The sequence below is a fragment of the Nycticebus coucang genome, chromosome 1 (assembly GCF_027406575.1).
Source record: "Nycticebus coucang isolate mNycCou1 chromosome 1, mNycCou1.pri, whole genome shotgun sequence".
NCBI lineage: Eukaryota > Metazoa > Chordata > Mammalia > Primates > Lorisidae > Nycticebus > Nycticebus coucang.
In genome coordinates, this window is record NC_069780.1 from 55,331,106 (window position 1) to 55,352,790 (window position 21,685).

The 21,685-nt window shown below is 36.0% G+C and overlaps 1 protein-coding gene across 5 annotated transcripts in view; it reads right to left on the reverse strand.

Annotated features, from left to right (window-relative positions):
• Positions 1-21,685, reverse strand: part of SCLT1 (sodium channel and clathrin linker 1) — a 183,401-nt gene that overhangs the window by 137,308 nt on the left and 24,408 nt on the right. For all 5 annotated transcript variants that reach the window (XR_008377638.1, XR_008377652.1, XR_008377655.1 and 2 more), the window contains exons 5-9: positions 20,824-20,879; positions 10,766-10,901; positions 8,393-8,515; positions 5,969-6,034; positions 3,634-3,704 (exon numbers count right to left, since the gene is read on the reverse strand). Coding sequence is in view for 2 of the 5 variants with exons in the window: in XM_053580284.1 (XP_053436259.1) it covers positions 3,634-3,704; positions 5,969-6,034; positions 8,393-8,515; positions 10,766-10,901; positions 20,824-20,879 (452 nt within the window). In the remaining 3 variants the exon portion in view is untranslated. The remainder of the gene's footprint in view (positions 1-3,633; positions 3,705-5,968; positions 6,035-8,392; positions 8,516-10,765; positions 10,902-20,823; positions 20,880-21,685) is intronic.

The following is a 21,685-nucleotide window of genomic DNA, read 5'->3' on the forward strand; positions in this document are numbered from 1 at the left end:
TGCAGTGGTGTCATCAAGGTTCACTGCAACCTCAAACTCCCATGTTCAAGCGATCTTCCTGACTCAGCTCCCGAAGTAGCTGGACTATAGGCAAGTGACACCAAGCTGAGCTACTTTTTTCTATTTTTTTAGTAGAGACAGGGTCTCCCTCTTGCTCAGAGCTGGTCTCTGTCTCCTGACCTCAAGTGATTCTCCTGCATCAACCTCCTAAACAGAAGTGGGGAAATTGTTTATCAAAGTAATCATTCATTAAGCAAACATTAAATTCTAAAGAGACTCTCAAGTTGAAGCCACCTGGCCTATTAGCTACTTGCAGACCACTACTTTTAAGGTTTTCACACTGTCACAGGATTGCTCTTCTAATGGAATAATGCCCTATAGCTTCTCTGAGATGCAATAAGTGGCATGATGTTACTACCTAAGGCCTAGGCTTAGCACTATTTCTGGGCCTACCGTACGTGTTCTTGCGATGCTAACCTGTTGCTTTATTTATTTATTTATTTTTTAAACCAAAAGGATAGTACCTGCTTTCTCTAACTATCTTTCTCTTCCAAGTCTCTCACTTTGTTCTTGAATGACATTTTATTCTTTGGAAAGAACAAAGCTGTGATGTACTAACTATTATCTGCATCACCTGAGTGTCTGTTCTTGTCACAGATGTATTTGGGGATGTTAGATACATTCATTTCTGTACTAAATTTCTTCTCCCTTCCCCCCAAAATAGACTGAAAAGAGGCAAAAATAGAAGCAAGGGGACCAGTAAAGAGGTTATGGCAAAAACCCAGGCAAAAAAATCATGTCAATTAGGATTGTGATGGTGGACGTGTTTTTAATTATTTCATATGGTAGATTCAAGATGATTTCTGCACAGGTTGGGTGGAGGCAACAAGGGAGATAATGAAGCATCAATGATGACTCTAGATTTTCTCTTGAGGCAACTAGAAGAATGGTGTTACCATGGACTGAGAAGTTTGTGTGTAGGTAGCCAAATTTGGTTATAATGAGTCTCATCTGTCACTCAGGCTGGCCTATAGTGATGTCATGATAGCTTACTGCATCCTTAGACTCCTAAGCTCAAGCAATCCTCCTGTCTCAGCCTGCTGAGTAGCTAGGACTACAGGCACATGCTATCATGCCTGGCTAATTTTCTATTTTTATTGTTTTGCAGAGAAGAGGGCTCACTGTGTTTTGCAGGCTGCTTTCAAACTGCTGGGCTTAACTGACCTTCCCACCTTGGCCTCCCAAAGTGCTGGGATTATAGGTATGAGCCACTACACCCAGCTCATAATTTGTACTATATAATTTATGTTGTATAATAATCTGCTTAATCTTTGTTTTGGGTTCCAAGGTTAGAGCATCAAAATCCCTAGTATTTCCTAAATAATAGAATTATTTTTGTTATTCATGGTAACAAACTCTGGGACCACACCTGAGTTTAAGCTGATAGAATGACTTGTGGGAGGCATCTAGATAGCTTCAGAATGGGGGCTGGGAAACAATACATTATTATGTGGATTACGTGGGATAAAATATATGAGGATAATAGCTAAATTCATTTAATAAACAATAACCTACGCTACAATTGTACCTTTTTTTTTTTTTTGAAACAGAGCCTTACTCTGTTTCCCAGGTGAGAGTACTGTGGCATCAGCCTAGCTCACAGCAACCTCAAACTCTGGGCTCAAGTGATCCTCTTGCCTCAGTCTCCTGAGTAGCTGAGACTACAGGCAGCTGACTGCAATGCCTGGCTAGTTTTTCTCTTTTTAGTAGAGACAGTCTCACTCTTGCTCAGGGTGATCTCCAACGCCTGAGCTCAAGTGATCCTCCTGCCTCAGCCTCCCAGAGTGCTAGGATTACAGGTACGAGCCACTGTGCCGAGTCAATTTCATAATATTTTTAAATGACTGCGTCACAGAACAAAACCTTCTCTGGTTAAAATTCTTATGAATTTTAAGAATTATCACTAAGAAGAATGAAAATTAAAAAAAAAATTTTTTTTGTCCTTTGGCGATTTCCCTGTTAAATCTATTGATGTAATAATCACTAAACAAATGAACCATGACATACATATATATAAATATATATATAGTTGACAGATTTTTTTCTTTGTGAGACAGAATCTCACTTTGTCACCCTGGGTAGAGTGCCATGGCATCATAGCTCACAGCAACGTCAAACTCCTGGGCTCAAGTGATCCTCTTGCCTCAGCCTCCCAAGTAGCTGGGACTACAGGCACCTGCCACAATACCTATTTTTAGAGATAGGACCTCACTCTTGCTTAGGCTGGTCTTCAACTCCTGAGCTCAGGTGATCCTCTTGCCTCAGCCTCCCAAGTAGCTGGAACTACAGGCGCCTGGCACAATGCCTGGCTACTTTTAGAGATGAGGTCTCACTCTTTCTCAGGCTGGTCTTCAACTCCTGAGCTCAGGTGATCCACCCACCTTGGCCTCCCAGAGTGCTAGGTTTACAAGCACGAGTCACCACCCTGGCCAAATTGCCAGATTTAAAAAAATCTTTTACTGCTGCCTCTCCCCTTCCCTTGTCTCACTTCTTCACTCTCCTATGGGTGCTCTTTGGCATTACCTTCCAAAGAAATGCTAGGTTTTAGAATCCTTTTCTCAGGGTCTACTGATGTGGGAATCCAAAGAAAGAAATGAAATAGTCTTCTATATGTAGAGAATTTTTTCCCAAGGGAATTAGTTTTCTTCTATGACCAATGGTTTTACCATCATGGTATATCCCCTAACATACATATTCATACCTCACTATCTGTAGGGGATTAGTACCAGGACATCTTAGATTCCAAAATACATGTATACTCAAGTTATATCATATGGTGTAGTATTTGCATATAAACTATCTATGGACATCCTCCTATTTACTTTAAATCATCTCTAGATTATTTATAATACATTATTCTAGTACACTGTAAATGCTGTGTAAATGGTTATTAAACTGTATTGTCTTTTTAATTTTTATTATTATTTATAATTACTTTTTAAACATTTTCAAACCATGGTTGGTTGAATCTACAAATATGGAACCTATGAATACAGAATTCATGGATACAGAGTTTAGACTATATGTCAGAGTTACCTCTAATAATTTTTTTTATTTCAGATTAAGATGAAGGTACATATGATTAGATTACATTGTTTGTGTTTGTGAGGAAATGTCCAAGTTGTAGTTGAGTCCTTCACCCAGGAAGTGTGCCATATATCCATACACTGTGCCCATTAGGTGGGAACTAACCAAACCTGACCCCCTTGTTGAATTTAATTATATTTTTCTCTCAAGCAGGTATGTCGTTGTTAATCTACAAATTTCAACTTAATACTAAGTACATAAGGATGCTTGCCTTTCTATTCTTGAGATACTTAGGAGAACGTTCTTCAAATCCTTCTGGTAAATATAAAAGATGTAAAGTCTCCATCTTTTTTTTTATGGCTGAATAGTATTTCATGGTATACATATACCTGTCCTGACAGGTCATACATATAAAAAGCTATTGAGAAAAGCTTAATAAAAGGCGGGTGGGGGCGAAATAGTCATGGGAAAATTATGGTATCATCTCAGCTGCCCCGAACAAAAAAGAATGAATAATAAAATAACAAAATTCATTTTTGAAAATACCTAAGTTGTTTTCGAAGCTGTTCAATTTCCACACTTTGTTCAGTTATTGTTTTCAGAATATGTTGGTTAGTCTGCAACGAGAAAAAGAACAGAAATAATCAGTATTGGAATAACTAAGAACTGAATCTTTTTTTTTTTATTATTGTTGGGGATTCATTGAGGGTACAATAAACCAGGTTACACTGATTGCATTTGTTAGGTAAAGTCCCTCTTGCAATCATGCCTTGCCCCCAGAAGGTGTGGCACACACCAAGGCCCCGCCCCCTCCCCTCTCTCTGCTTCCTCCCATTAATTGTCATTAATTGTCCTCATATCAAAATTGAGTACATAGGATTCATGCTTCTCCATTTCTGTGATACTTTTATAAAGTATGCAAGTAGAACAAAATAAAGTGAGATTCATGATAATGATTAGATTTATTGAGGATTAAAATCTAACCCTGCCCATCCTTCCTTGCCTTTAATACTTCAGAGGATATATGCTTCACTTCAAACTACCTATACCTATATTTCTGTGTCTTAATGGCTTTCTCTGGCTATCAGAATCTCTTTTGCTTATCTGCTTAGAAAAGATAGCTCCCACCTTGCTCTGGAGCAGGCAGATGTGACCGAAGGGAAATGATGTCTACAAAACCCAAACACCCTTGCCCTATAGGTAGAATAATTTAGGCTGGTTGCTGCACTGTCTTTCAAAATTCATTAGTGGGATTAAATTTCAGTTACTCACAGTATTAACTTGATCAATTAAAAAAAGACCCATTATTAGCTGTCTTTTTGATCTTTTTTGGTCTCACTTCCTCACTCTCTGACTGATGCTCCCTAGCATTACTTCCTAAATAGATGACTTGTTTTGGGACTCTTTCCTTAGGGTTCACTTGTGGAAGAATTCAAAGGAAGATATAAAGTAATCTAAACATAGAAAAATTTTTTCTAAGGGAATTGTTTTTCTTCCATAAGTGCTGGTTTTACCACAATGGTACAAATTCCTTATCCCTTTGCTTCAAATATTATAGTTACCTCTTGACTCATAGTCTTGATTTATTCCTGTCCCAATAAATTATGCCTACATCTCTCCAACTCAAGTCCCTGAAACAGCTTTCATTGTGCTTCTCTCATGCTCTGCCTAAGTTCATTGGCTTCGTATTTTCAAAAGACTGTTATATTTCCCTATGTCTGGAATGTCATCATTCTGTCTGAATTCATCTCTCAAAACCCTGTGTGGTCCATTCACTCTCAGGCAGAATTTTCTGAACTTTGATAAAACTTTATATATACCTTCACATGGCACAATATTTAAATATTATATTTAAAGACTATTCCTGGCTAAGCTATGAACCTTTAAGGATCAGCCAGTATCTTCAGATTACTACAGGCGCCTGCCACAATGCCCAGATAATTTTTCTATTTTTAGTAGAGATGGGGTCTCGTTCTTACTCAGGCTGGTCTCAAACTCCTGACCTCAGGCAATCCACTCACCTTGGCCTTCCAATGTTTTAGGATCTTAGGCATGAGGCACTGAGCCCGGCCAAAAACACAATTGATTTTTGAATGTTGATTTTGTATTCTACAATATCACTGAATTTGTTTCTTGTTCTAACAGTTTCTTTGGCATAGTCTTTAGGAATTTATAGATATCATATCACACCATGGACAGACAATTTGGCTTTTTCCTTTCCAATTTGGATATCTTTTATTTGCTTTTCTGGCCTAATTGCTATTAATAAGACTTCCACTACTACATACAAGTAGCAGGAATGACCTGGTGTGTCATAACTCTATTACTCAACAATGAAGTACAAATAAAATTCCAAGAAAAATAAAAGTAAGAGAATAAAAAAGGTAAAAAGTACAACTGGTTAATTACATTTATTTTAGAAATAAATTATAGGGAAATTTAGGATTACCAAAGTGGTTAATTAACTAACACATGGTTCTTAGTTGCCTAATATTTTTTAGGAAATAGGCTATTCATTAAACAGTTAATTTTTCTTCTTAAATACCCAGTATTGTGTTAGATAAAAAACAAAGAATAAAGCATGCTCTCCATTCTTGAGGAGTTTGAAGGCTAGATTAGTCTTAGGAGATCTTACTAAGGATGCTAAGTGAATTTTCAGATTAAGATGTATTTCAAATAGATATTAGATCTACAAAAGGTTCTGTGAACTATGTCATGCTATTGAATACGAAAGAAAAATATAAAAGATTATTGACTACTTATTTTAATTTCATGAAGTATATTTTCTTATTCTTCTTGATTTACAGTTACGTAAATATTATCCATAGTAACAATTTCTAGCTGATGTAAGCAAGTGTACTAAATGGTGATTTTTACTTACCACTTCTGTGTTCACCTTATTAATGTGAAGTTGCTTGGTTAGCTGTTGATAATTGGTCAGCTGATCCTACAGTGGGAAGGTAGGGGGATATATAAATAGCATTTAATTTATAACCCATATTTAAAATTAAACTAAAATAAAGTCATTTGCCTAAGTTTAGATGAAATCAGTAGAATTTCTTCTAACTATTATTGTGTGAAAACAGTTGAAGGACTAACACAAATTTTTTTATTATTATTATTAAAAAATTACATAAAGCGGCAATGTTCAACTAATGTAGCTACTTATGTTCTATGTGAAATCATTATTTCTAGGTATCAATCCATTAGTAAATACTATTTTAAGACTAAAAGAAATATATTAGGCGGCGCCTGTGGCTCAGTGAGCAGGGGTGCCAGCCCCATATACCGAGGGTGGAGGGTTCAAACCAGCCCCTGCCAAACTGCAACAAAAAAATAGCCGGGCGTTGTGGCGGGCGCCTGTAGTCCCAGCTACTCAGGAGGCTGAGGTAGGAGAATCACCTAAGCCCAGGAGTTGGAGGTTGCTGTGAGCTGTGTGATGCCACGGCACTCTACCGAGGGCAATAAAGTGAAACTCTGTCTCTACAAAAAAAAAAAATATATATATATATATTATTAAAAAATTACATAAAGTGGCAATGTTCAACTAATGTAGCTACTTATGTTCTATGTGAAATCATTATTTCTAGGAATCAATCCATTAGTAAATACTATTTTAAGACTAAAAGAAATATATTATCAAAAATTATGTGATTAGAAATTCCAAAAGCTAGAGAGACCTTATCTAATATTAGAAAACTACATTCAAATTTACTCAAAACTTATAATACGAACCATACCACAGAAATTACTGCCCACTCTATTTTTAAAAATTCTCATGCTCCACAACTTTGAAATTATTTGAATAGCTGTTATAACTCTATTACACATAATTTATAGGTAGCACCCATAGCTCAGTGGGTAGGGCACTGGCCACATATACTGAGGCTGGCAGGGTTGAACCCGGTCTGGGCCAACTAAAACAACAATGACAACTGCAACAACAACAACAACAGCAACAAAAATAGCCAGGTGTTGTGGTGAGTGCCTGTCCCAGCAGTACTTGGGAGGTTGAGGCAAGAGAATCGCTTAAGCCTAAGAGTTTGAGGTTGCTGTGAGCTGTGACGCCATGGTACTCTACCCAAGGTGACAGCTTGAGACCTTGTCTCAAAAAAAAAACCCACGTAATTTGTACAGGTAACACAAAGTTGGAAGAGGCTGTTAACATGCTGCATGACAGAATTAAAGATTAATAAATAACTAAGGAAATAAGAATGAAGTATTATTTATAAAGTTTTGTACCAGAAAAACCTAGGACAAGAATTATTATTGTTCAGGTGAAAAAAAAAAATCTCATGGGCATAACTGATTGACTAAATGAGAAAACAGCCCTTTAAGGACTTATATTAAAAATGGTTTTTAGATCTTGGAGGCAAAAGTCCACAAATCAGATTATAGGTGGATTATTTTCAAATCAGAGAATGCATAGAAAAATCACTTTGTAAACTGTAAAAGCATCATGTAAATTTTATTATGAATTTCAGGTAGAAATTTCCAATTATAATGATAGTTACAGGAATATTCATAAACTAGAATTTGAAGTCTACAAATGAGAATCAAAGAGAGGTATGATAAACAACTTATTTAAACAATGGATCTCAAAATACATAGAAAAGAGATCAGAATTAAAATTTCTCCATAGTTTTCAATGCACTTAGCAATATAAGAATGAATAAAGAAGACAAATTTCTCAAAGGAATGGATGGTCTTGTGAGATAGTGAATTCTTGTCAATAGAGGTAAAGTAAAATAAAGTAAAAGCTAGATGTACACTTTGGAAGGCGGAAAAAGGATTCTTACTTTGGATAGAAAGGAATCTTTAACAACCATTATGATCCCTTCCTGTTGTAAAATTCTATTCTGATTAATTTATGGAAGACAAAGTTGCTATTTCTTTTAGTAATAGGACACATTTATGAGGGTTAACATTTTTATTTTATATAGCATTGTTATCATATTTGAGCAGGTTTCTTCACTGGCCAAAGCCTAATGCACAGTTTTGTTTAAAGTCAGGTAAGAAATCAAGCAAGTAAAAGTTTTATAGGACCATTTGTACAAAACAATCTTATGACTGCTTTTTAAGAACAAAATACAGCCTTCATTGTTAAATCACATTATGTAACCAAATGTACACACGTATCAGTGCTTTAATTACTTTACCTATTCAAGACATTTTTAAACAAGAAAGATCTATTTGTTATTAACATAAATAGCATAGCAGGGATTTAGGCATTTCTCTCCAGAACAGTTTCTTCAAAATGCAAATTCTTACTTATATATAAGAAAACTATGAAATCCAAGATTACCTTTTGCTTTTGACTTTCTAGTACACAAATCTGGGCCTCAGTCATATGTTCCTGATACAGTTTCTGTAATCTCTCTAACTCCTGAGAAACAGTCTGCCAGAGTTCCACAGCCTGAGTTTTTTCCTGTAAAACAAAACCATTTGATAATTTATTAAATTATTAATAGGCTATTTTTTGCAAAATATGAATGAATCACAATCTTTTACAGAATAAGTTCTTGAAAGTCACAAAACAAAAATAAAACTATGTAAAGATGGTTTTCTCATTGTTTTTGATGATAGGAAGTTGTATTAATAATTGAGAGAATAAACCTAAAGACAAAAAGTTCATTATTTTGAAACTGTCTTTTTACTCAGATTTAAATAAAATTAAAAGCCTTAACAGGGCAGCGCCTGTGGCTCAGTTGGTAAGGCGCCGGCCCCATCTACCGAGGGTGGTGGGTTCAAACCCGGCCCCAGCTGAACTGCAACCAAAAAAATAGCCGGGCGTTGTGGTGGGCACCTGTAGTCCCAGCTACTTGGGAGGCTGAGGCAAGAGAATCGCTTAAGCCCAGGAGTTGGAGGTTGCTGTGAGCTGTGTGAGGCCATGGCACTCTACCGAGGGCCATAAAGTGAAACTCTGTCTCTACAAAAAAAAAAAAAAAAAGCCTTAACAGGTATACAGATTTAAACCAATACCCTTGTTCCCCAAGAAAGTGTAAGCCTTAGAAACTGATGTCCCCTGACAAAGTACAAATACTTTTTTTCTGAAGGGAAAAATAATAAATTTTCATTGTAGAAAATTAGAAAAATAGAGGAAAAAATAAGAATCACCTATAATTGAACCATCTGATAATAAACATTACTAGCATCAATGTAATCATCTTTATAAATGTCACCTCTAGTCACGTTTATAAATGCGATTCTGGGAGAGAATTTTGTAATGTTTTTCTTTTAACAAAATTATTATTCATGTAGTGTCCCGTGTGCATTATACTATTTGCACTTAGCATTTTATAATGAAAATTACCTCAAGTCATTGTTCTTTGTATACAGCATTATCAAAGTGGGGTATGGAAACCCTTAGACGCTTTGAGAGGACTTTGAGGTCCAAATTATGTTTGGAATAATATGATATTTACCTTTTTCACTTTCATCCTTTCACAAGTGTACAGTGAGTTTTCTAAAGTTCATAGTGTATGATGTCATTATAGTTCTGAGGGCTAATGGAATGAATGCTTATGTTTGTATTTGTTTTTTAAAAAGTCTGTTTTAAACACATATGTATAAGTAATAAACTAAAGTAACATTTGGCAGTATTGTTTTATAGATTTCTTAAATTTCAGAAGTATTAAGAAATGAAAATTGTGCCACAGCTTTTGAAACACGTTTACTATCTGGTTAGAAAGCACTTGTAAGTCTAAATAAATTTCTATTTACATCTATACAATTATAAATCTTTTCTAATCTAGATTAGAACATGCTTTCTTCATCTTTCCTCCATTACTTTTTAAAACTGCTTCTCTTCATACGAATTTTTAAAAAATTCAGTGTTAATACATACTCCTTATCAAGCTAAATACAATCTTCCTGATTTACCTAAAATATCATTTTCAAATGTAAAGAATTCTAAATACCAAAGAATAAAACCATGATTTTTTATAGACAATTACAAAATCAAAACTGCAATCTGGAATTTCTAATTCCCTTTGATAAATAAAGAAACCGAAGCACAAACAGAAGAATAGAGATTTAACCCATGCAAGGTACAAGATACTTGGAATACAAAACTGTGAATTAAAATTTCATTACATGTAAATACACAAAAATTACAGTGTTAAAAACAGGATCCCAAAGATTTTAATTATTATAAAGAGAAAAAAGGAAAAACAGTTTAATTCTAGAAATATAACTTCATAAAAGGAGTAGGGCGCTGGTCCCATATGCCGGAGGTGGCGAGTTCAAACCCAGCCCCAGCCAAAAACCACAAAAAAAGAAAAAAAAAAAAAAATATATATATATATAAAATACTATAATTTTTGGAAATTAAAGAAAACAGTATAAGAAGAAAACAAGGAAAAATGAAAAGTATAAATTTAGGGAAATAAGATAATCGATTTCTTCCTTTAAAAATTTTCTTTGACATTAAAATATTCTCATAAGATAAAAAAAATCATGTCAAAAGTGTTATGATTCTTATAGTGTGCATTGGCAACTATATAGCAAACAGTGAGGTTGTTTTTAATACAAGTCTTACTACCTATAACAATTCTTATAAATTGTAGAAAATCAATTATTAAAATTTTATTCTCTTACCATTCATAAATAATAATTATTGCAGTTTTTAAAAGCTCTACTAACTTAGTATATAATTTTTTAAATATATGTAACTCACTTGATTGGCTAGTTGCAATTGTTCTTGAAGGTTCCTGACTGTTTCGTCATCTGTACATATAGCTATTCCTATCTCTGAGTCAAGGGGAAGGGCCTCCAATTGCTTTTCAACAACATCTTTTAATTCACTGTGTAACCTTTGGAAGAAACAGGTTAGATGAAAAATCTAAATTCATTTTAATAACATTACTGTTATGAGTTTTATTCAACGAACATTTGGGTCAAAAATAATATTTTACACAAAATCAAATAAAAAATTAGACACGTTTAATCACCATTAACTATTATACTACGTGAATAAACAGTATATAACAATTTCAAATGCATTAACATAATCATAATTAGTTTAAACATAATTCAATTTATCTAGAGATATTAAATGATAAAACAAGCTATTCAGAAAAAATTTTAAAATATCATAGTAGTTTTAAATGAAAATAGTATACTAAATCTTATAGAATTACTTGTTATTTTCTGTAGTGTGTTTTATAAAACTCATTGGATTTGTCACTAGTTCCAGTTAAACAACAGACCAGGATACAATGGTTATTGGTCATGAAACCAAAACTATTAGAAGGTTTATTTTTCAGCACATCCTTACATAAACTTGACCATAATAAAAAAACCCTTAAATTGAACTTTAATCTTAACATTAAGGTAAAACTACACATAACGCTTTAAAATAACTACAGAAAAACAAAGCACAGTGATTCTTTAAACTTAAGAAGGTATAGAAAAAACTTGAAAACAGTTATTTTACATAATTATAAGCAAAAAATATTATTCACCGTAAATATGCTTTTAAGGTGAAAATTACAAAAGAAACCACGTCCATCTACCTAAAAAATTTAGAGAATTATTTAGTGATATTACAAAAATCTCCTTTAAAACTAGAAAAATTTAAGCTTAATTTTTAAAAGATAATTATTAAAACAAAGTTCAGGCTGGACATAGGGGCTCACACCTATAATCCTAGCACTCTGGAAGGCTGAGGCAGGGGGACTGCCTGAGCTCACAGGTTCGAGACCAGACAAAGCCAGAGAGAGACCCTGTCTCTGAAAAAAAAAAAAAAATAGCTGAGCATGTGGCAGGCACCTGTAATCCCAGCTACTTGGGAGGCTGTGGCAAGAGGATGGCTTAAGGCTAGAGTTTGAGGTTACTGTGAGCTATGATGCCATAGCACTCTGTCAATGGTGACAGTGAGCCTCTGTCTAAGAAAAAAAAAAAAATAAAAACAAAGTTCATCAAATAAAATAAAACCAAGGAAACAAATACTTTAGGAACAACAAAATATTAATTACTTCCTAAACAAAGAACTGAGCTTGCTAATTATTTCCTAATTTAAAAAATACACACTTAATACTATCGATAACACATTTTTATTTTTAATTAAATATTTTAAATATCTGATACTACTTAAAAAAATATTTTCTTTTCTTTTCATTCTTTTTTTTTCTTTTAGAGACAGAGTCTTACTTTGTTGCCCTCGGTAGAGTACCATAGTGTATCACAACTCACAGCAACCTCCAGCTCTTGGGATTCTCTTGCTTCAGCCTCTCAAGTAGCTGGGACTACAGGCGCTCGCCACAATGCCTGGCTATTTTTTTTTTTTTTTGCAGTTTGGCAAGGGCTGGGTTCGAACTCACCACTCTCAGCATATGGGGCCTATGCCCTACTCACTAAGCCACAGGCGCCGCCCCATATATTTTCTTTTCTTATGTAAAGTATTTACTTAATAGAGAAAAAGGACCAATACAGAAATACAACAAAAATTTTAGAAAAGATACCCAAATAAAAATAATTTTTAAAGCTGTGAAGTATTTCCTAGCAGAATTTTTACTTCCATTAAGATTAGAGAAAGACATATATCATATGCCTAATATAATATTAGAATCTGCTTTTTAAACTGTATTATTGAAACAGGCATTCTCTCATTTTACAAAACATTTTCTGTAAACATTTTAATGATGCTATCAATATTTGATCATTTCCATCATATAGTTATCTGTATCATATTCTATCAATTCTCCTAATAATTTTAAATTAATTATAAAAGAAAATGAAAAATACTAAAATTAACATTAAGTACACTATAATTTGAAACATTAGAAACATTGAGAATTAACCTTTTAACTGTGAACCAGATTTTTGTTTGGTGCAAACAACGCCTTTAGGCATTTGATATAAGATGTTCCGTGGTGTTAATGACTCTAGTAGGCCTAGTTCATTTTGAAAACAAAAATATAGTCACTGTTACGTTAACTAACTTGAGTCTATATGCATCATACACTTTGTTCTCAATATTTATCACAGTTTTGCCTGAAATAATTTCTACAAATAGTGGATTCTTACCGGAGTATATGTAAATGTGGAGTGCAATAAATTCAAAGAGTCATCAAATTCAGAAGACTAGATTATTGTTGAAGAATTTGGATAGAGAGGTGGCTTTAAAAATACTCCTCAGAAAAAAATGTAAACTGTCAAGAATCTGATTTGGAAAATGAAGGTGTAGAATCTATTTCAAATTTAAATTTTTATTGATACAGCAAAGCTTTATAATTTCATTTTTATTTTTTTGTTTGCATATCACTTTTAAAATAAATATAAAATATTGAAACTGAAACCAACTTGGGTTATTTATTTTGATTAGAAAGAAACCAAAGAACATCCAGTTGTTGCAATGGCTACACACCTCAATCGGCACATTTTACTTCTGGGCACTCCACAGTGATGAGCAGGGCACAGTGACTCACGCCTATAATCTCAGCACTCTGGGAGGCTGAGGGAGGTGGACTGCCTGACCTCACAAGTTGGAGACCAGCCGGAGCTAGAGCAAGACGCCATCTCTTAAAAAAAAAAAAAATAGCCAGGCATTGTGGCCAGCTTCTATAGTCCCAGTTACTTGAGAAGCTGAAGCAAGAGGATCGTTTGAGCCCAAGAGTTTGAGGTTGCTGTCAGCTATGACGTTACAGCACTCTATGAAGGGTGACCATGTGAGATTCCTTCTCAAAAAAACCAAAGAAATAAAACTAAGTTATGGGAGGGGGAAAAGATGGTAGATTAGAAGCAACCTTTCAACAGCCTCTCCCGAGAAAAGTAGGGAGAAGCACAAGCAGCAGTTGCCATTTGATTTGCTCTGTGGAGAAACAGCACTGTGAAGGCACAGAAAGAGTGTGGGACACCTGGAACAGGAGCAGGAAAAAAAAGAAAAAGGAAAATGAAAGAAATAGGCATAGGGGAGGTTTGATAGAGGGAGGGTAAATGACAGGACCACACCCACAGAGCATATTGCAAGGGTACAAATCAAATCTGTCAAGAGTGGAACATAAATATCTTAACACAATAATCAAGCAAATGAGGCAAAAGATATGTTGATTGGTTTGATATAAGTACATCAGATTGTATAAAAAAAATCAACCCACTGTACCCCACATATGGATAAATATATTCATGATCTATGTGTATATGACTTAATAAAAAAAAAGAGAGAGAAAAGAAATAGGCATCGTTGTGCAGCACAGAAGCAGAGACTCTGCGTGGGAACTGCTAAGCAATCTGAGCTACTCGGTGGCTACACGGTAGCCCCAAAGCCCCACCAAAGGGCATAGAGAGGTACAACAAACACCAGCTAGGAACCACCCTGAACTGCCAAGTGCATCACAGTAGCCTGGGGCAGGCTGGGGAGAAAGCAGATAAACTTGCAGTTGGTAAGCCATAACTGGGGACCTGAAAACAAGAGCCTCCTTCATGAAGCAAAGGAAATAGGAGCAAGGGAACTGGCAGGGGTGGAGCCCAGTGGGCCACCATCCACTGGGGAAACAACAGGCCACCACTCCACTTTAGAGGAGTGTAGGAGGGATGTGGAGAATACCACAAACCCCAGGGCTACTGGTACCCACACTAGCCCCACTTGATAGGGCTTCCCAGGGGTTCTAAAGACCAAAAGTTTAGTCTGCCATCCAAGGGGATTGGGCACCATGCTCCAATACTGGGCTGATGCCTCTGAAGCTGTCCCCCAACCCTGCCACCCAGTTTTGTCAAACAGATCAGAGTAGGCTTGCCCCTCCCCACAGATCTCCTGGATTCCATGCCCTCCCCAAGTCACTAAATCATAGTCTCCATCCCAGCCCCAGCCTGAGCCCCAAGACTCCTCTATGTAAGAGTCTCCCCTGAGAATTCAGCAGTCCCCACTCTCACCCCAGGCTTGCAGTACCACCTCCAAATAAGTGTTGCACTAGGCCCATCGAGCCCAACCCCAGAGCTTCTGCTACCAGAGCAGAGACAGAAGTCCCACTTCAAACTTCAAGCTAAAAGACTGGTGAACTCTGCACCAAGCTAGGCTCAGCAAAAACAGCATCCAGCAGCTGCTGTTACTGCTGATACTAAAGTGCCATCTAGTGATCTCTCCCTATTCAATGCCAACAAAAATAACTCTAACTAAGTAGGAGTTACCCTTCAGCTTAAAAATGAAAAAAGAGAACATACATTAGGAAGAACCAGGAGAAGAACTCTGGCAACATGAAAACTCAAAACAGAACAACTCTTCCACAGAATAACAATACATAACAGAAAATAGATATAGCAGAAAATATCAACCATAAGGAAATTGTTGAAATGACAGAAATGGAATTCAGAATATGGATGGCAAATAAGATAAACAAAATTACAGAAAAAATTGAAAACCAGCAAAATGAACACCAAAATATGGCTTAAGAAATTAATGAAGATGAAGACAAATTCACTAAGGATCTGGACAAAATTAAGAAGGATGTCATTGAGCTTAAAGAATTGAAAAAGGCATTTAGGGAGTTTTAAAACGCAGCAGAGAACTTCAGCAACAGATTAAATCAAGGTGAAGAACAAATCTCACAGTTTGAAGACAAGGCTCTGGAGCTAACCCAGTCATTTAAAGAGGCAGAAGAGAAGAGAACAAACACAGAGCAATCTTACAGAGAGATTTGGGAGTATGCAAAGTGTACAAACTCATAGATATGGGTATCCCTGAGGTCCCAAAAGCATGGAGCTCTAGTTGAAGACATTATCATTGAAAAATGTTCAAACTTCACCAGAGACACAGACATCCAGATAACAGATGAATATCAAACTTTAGGAAGACTCAGTTCAAGTACAGCATCTCCTAGACACGCTGTAATTAACCTGACCAAAGTCAAAATGAGAAAAATTCTTTAAATTTTTCTGGGGGTAAGGCTGGGCATGGTGGCTCACACCTGTAATCCTAGCACTTAGGAGGCCGAGGCAAGTGGATTGCCTCAACTCACAGGCTTGAGACCAGCCTGAGTCAGATGGAGACACCGTCTCTAAAAAAAACAAACAAAAAAAAAAACAAAACATAGCCGGGCATTGTGGTGCATGCCTGTAGTCTCAGCTACTCAGGAGGCTGAGGCAAGAGAATCACTTGAGTCTAAGAGTTTGAGGTTGCTGTGAGCTATGACAACATAGCACTCTACCAAGGTCTACCAAGGGTGACAAAGTGAGACTCTGCTTCCAAAAAAAAATTAGTTAGGGTTAAGCAAAATCTAGCATACAAGGGTAAACCTATGAGGTTAACAACTAACTTCTCAACTGAAACCCTATAACACAGAAGGGAGTGGGCCTTTATCTTCAATCTTCTTAAATAGAACAACTGTTTCCCAGGATTCTGTATGCTGCAAAACTAACCTTCATATTTGATGGGCAAATAAAATATTTCCACAGCAAGCAAACTCTGAGGAAATTTGTCATAACTAGACCCACCCTGTAGAAGGTACTCAGACTTCCTCTATACATGGACCAGCACAATAGATTCCCACCAATGTAAAATTACCCAGACACTGAAGGTCAAAGCCTAGATACCACAATGGCCAAAGCAGTAAAATGAAGAAACAGAACCCCACAAAACAGGAAAAACAGAAATCCAACCCACTTATCGATGCTCTCAATAAATGTGAATGGCTCAAATTCTCCACAGATGAGACACAGGTTGTCTGACAGGATTAAAACATGCAATAAAGTATCTGCTGCCTTCAAAAAATGCATCTAATTCTCAAGGACACATCCAAGTTCAGAGTGAAGGGTTGAAAACAATATTCCATTCAAAATCAAACCAAAAGAAAGCAGATATTAACAACCCTTATTGCCAATACCACCAAGTTTAAAGCAATGAAAGTAAAAGAAAGACAAAGATTGATATTATATATTGTTCAAGAGAACAATTCAACAAGAAGACATATCAATTATAGATGTCTATGCAGACAACTTAGGTGCTCCCAAATTTATGAAATAAAGATAACTTGATCTAAACAAAATGACAAACAACAACACTGCGATAGCCAGGGACTTTGACACCCCACTGACATACAGATCCCCTAAGAAGAAATTAAACAAAGAAACTTTGGGCTTGGACTCAACTCTAGAACAAATGGGCTTAATAGACATCTAGAGAACATCCCACCCCAACACTACTGAACATATGTTCCTCTTACCAGCAAATGGAACGTTCTCCAAGATCGATCATATCCTAGGCCACAAAACAACTCTCAAAAAATTAAAAAAAAAAAAAATAGAAATTAATACTAGGTATCTTTACAGCCCACGGTGAAATAAAATTAGAAATAAATTCCAGATAAAACACTCATCCTCACAAAAATCCTGGACTAATAGACATCTAGAGAACATCCCACCCCAACACTACTTAACATATGTTCTTCTTACCAGCACATGGAATGTTCATGGAATGGAAGAAGCACTCATCCTCACAAAAATCCTGGAAACTAAACAACTTATTGAATAATAGTTGGGCCAAGGATATAAAGATGGAAATCAATAGATTCTTTGAACAAAATGACAATGGGGCCATAAATCATCTATGGGACACTGCAAAGGCAGTCCAGAGAGGGAAACCCTTAAATGGCCATACACGCAAATCAGAACGATCACAATTCAACAATATAATGAACCATCTCAAGAAACAGGAGAAGGAAGAGCAATTAACCCCAAACCTAGCAGAAGCAAAGAAATAACCAAGATCAGATCAGAACCAAATGAAATCAAGAATAAAAGACTCATGCAGAAGATTAATGAAGCAAAAGTTAGTTCTTTGAAAGATAAAATTGATAATCCTTTGGCTAGATTAAACAGAAAATAAAGAAAGGTCTCTAATAAGCTCAATTGAAAGTGAAAAGGGGGAAATAACAACAGATACCACAGAAATATAAAATATTATCACTGAATACTAGAAAAATGTCTATGCCCTGCTGGGCATGATGGCTGATGCCTATCATCCTAGCACTCTGGGAGGCTGAGCTGGGTGGATTGCTTGAGCTCTTGAGTTCAAGACCAGTCTGATCAAAAGCGAAACCCATCTCTACTAAAAATAGAAACAAAACAAAACAAAACTGAGGAAAGAGGATTGCTTGAGCCCAAGAGATGGAGGTTGCCGTAAGCTATGACGCCATGGCATTCTAACCAGGGCAACAGCCTGAGACTGTCTAAAAAAAAAAAAAACCTCTGTGCCCCGAAAATTTGAAATCATGAGGTAAATGGACAAAAATTCCTGGAATCGGCTCGATGCCTATGGCTCAACCAGCTAAGGCACCAGCCACATACACCAGAGCTGGTGGCAAATCCAGCTCAGGCTGCCAAACAACAATGACAGCTGCAACCAAAAAAATAGCCAGGCATTGTGGCAGGCGCCTGTAGTCCCAGCTATTTGGGAGGTGGAGGCAGGAGAATTGCTTGAGCCCAGGAGTTGGAGGTTGCTGTGAGCTGTGATGCCATAGCACTCTACCCAGGGCAACAGCTTGAGGCTCTGTCTCAAAAAAAAAAAAAAAAAAAAATTCCTGGAATCACACTACCTGCCTAGATTCAATGAGGAAGAAATGCAATCCCTGAACCGAACAATATCAAGCAATGAAACTGAAGCAACAATAAAAAATCTTTCAACAAAAAAAGTCCTAGACAACCTGGTTTCACACAAGAATCCTACCCAACTTTCAACTAGAGTTTATACCTATATTGCAGAATCTATTCAATAACACGGAAAAGGAACCCTCAAATCTTTCTATGAAGCAGACATCACCCTGATACCAAAGCAAGGAAAGAACAAAATAAAAACCCAAAGACCAATCTCTTCAGATAATATCCTTCACCTTTTAATAAACATAGATGGAAAAATATTCAGTAAAATAAAAAGTAAGAAACCTGCACTAGAATAAGCTTTAAGCATTTTTTAGTACCAAATATAAGAGATGACCTTAGGTTGAGAAAAGACTTCTTAAAGGAGAAACAAAGACCAATAATCATAGGAGAAAGCTGAGAGGTTTAAAATACCTGAAATTTTGGGGAAAAAAAGGAAGAAAAGGAAATTCTGTTCATCAAATATCCCACAATCTGGGACTAGATAGTTGAAACACTTACTATCTAGGTATTATATTGACCACTGGCCCTCATTATTCTTCATTTCTCTTCTTTTTTAGATTTATGCTTCTATCACAGTGGCAGAAAGCCTAAAATTATATTTCCCAGATGTCCTTGGAGGTAGTGTTGTAGATGAGATTAAAATTTCACCAGTGAGAGGTACTTAGAGATATGAAAGACAGAAGTGAGCTAGGATCATTTTTCTGTTGATATGGCAGCTAGCAAGCAAAAGTGGATAGACACGACTATCTCTTGTAGCCAATACTCTATGCCCCACTTTCGGGTGTCAAGTCTGCAGCTCTGCAGCTTTATGGAAATAATGCTGTAGTGGTAGCAATAGAGGTGAGTGGGATCAGTATAAATTCTTGACCTCAGATCACAGCCTGTAAGGTATGACCTAGAAAACACTAAAATGTAAGTGAATTAAGATTTTTCTCGTTTGAAATTTCTAGAACAATTATTGTTTATTGCATTGACACTGGCTGGCATACCAACAAGGATTCACAAGATAGATCACATGAAGTACTTTGACAATTTAATAAGGAAATGATAAACAAATAAAAATGTGGTAAAGAAAAGAAAACCACATGGGCAAATCAACATAAAAAGTGATCAACCATATTAGTATTCAGGAAAATGCAAATGAAAACCACAAAACTATTTAACGGTCAGAATGACAAAAATTAAGAAGCCTGATAAAAGGCAGTGCTAGTAAAATATACAGATCTATGTGAACTCTTATGCATCACTGGTAAGAATGTAAACTGGTACAGCCACTTTGGACATCAAGTTGACATTATATTACAAAACTGAACATTCTTATAACCTATAGCCCACCAATTTCATCCCTTAAAACTCTAGCATTTGTATGTCACATTGAGTTAAAAAAGTATGTCCCAGAACTCTAGATGATACCATTTTCAGACAGTTTTTAAAAATGCAAAACTAAACATTATTTAGAGATATACGTACCCCTAAAAATTTTTTTTAAAAGCAAGGGAATGATAAACACAGAATTCAAAATAGTATTTACCTTTGGCAGAAGGAAGAGGAAGAATGGGAAAACATGGACAGATGCCCAATACTGGCAACATTTCAGCTCTTAAGCCGGGTGGTGGGTTGACAAGTTTTCATTTCATCAATGTTTCCTAACATACATAAATATATATAATACACTACAGAATTTATTGCTAATACATGATATTAATAGGGTGCTTATTATGTACTCTGCTGCAGGCACTTACTTTATCCCTTAACAGATGGCCCTATGAAACAGGTTCTGCTATTAGCTCCAATTTAGAGATGAGAAAATTAAAACAGAAAAAGGTTAAGTAATAGTTTCTGGGTCACACAGCTAATAGATAATAGAACCAGTAGTCCCAATTACTAGGGAGGCTGAGGCAAGAGAATTGCTTGAGCCCAAGAGTTTGAGGTTTCTGTGAGCTATGATGCCACGGCACTCTACCGAGATGACAAAGCGAGACTCTGTCTCAATTTAAAAAAACAAAATGGAGGCAGAAGACAAAAAGAAATCAGGCCCCAGAATCCACACTCTTCACCATTATCCTATAGGTATCAAATGTCAAATAACAAAAATGAAAGTTACCTAAGACAATAATTAAAGAGCCAATAGCTAATTGATACCTTTCATTTTCTTTGACGACATTTTCAAGTTGTAGTTTCAGCTCACCCATCTGCTTCTGAAAGAAAAAAAATATATTCTCTAGAGTCTAGACAATCAGATCTTTATTAAGAACTCCATTCATATGTAAGCAATCAGCTTCTGACACTTACCTACGGATAAAAAAGACTTATTCTTTACTTCTAACAAGAACTGTGAAATATGGATAGTATAACAATACACAGAGTATAGGGCAGCGCCTGTGGCTCAGTGAGTAGGACGCCAGCCCCATATATCGAGGGTGGCGGGTTTGAATCCAGCCCCAGCCAAACTACAACAAAAAATAGCTGGGCGTTGTGGCAGGCGCCTGTAGTCCCAGCTACTTGGGAGGCTGAGGCAAGAGAATCACCTAAGCCCGAGAGTTGGAGGTTGCTGTGTGATGCCACGGTACTCTACGGAGGCTGCTAAAGTGAGACTCTGTCTCTAAAAAAAAAAAAAAAGAAAAGAAAAAATACACAGAATATAATAAAACATTCTCTTTGAATAGAATGTAAATGAAATAAAAATATTTTAGCAACACATTGAGAAATATTTATAAATATAATTCCTCTGATGTGTAGCTGTGAATAACAGATGAAAGCTATTCGTCAATATGTCACTATAAAAACTACCCCATCCCTATGTCTTAAATGTGTATCTTAATTAATTCATCTCAGTTTAGGTGAGGCTTCCATATATATATGTATTTTTCTAGTATTTCAAAAAAGTAAAATATGGATGGTGAAAAAGAAATTAGAGGTCATTTTTCGGAGTCATTCATTCAGTTTCTGATCACCAGCTTTATTAACTCTCTGAACTCTGCACTATCCAATGCTGCTATGGTAC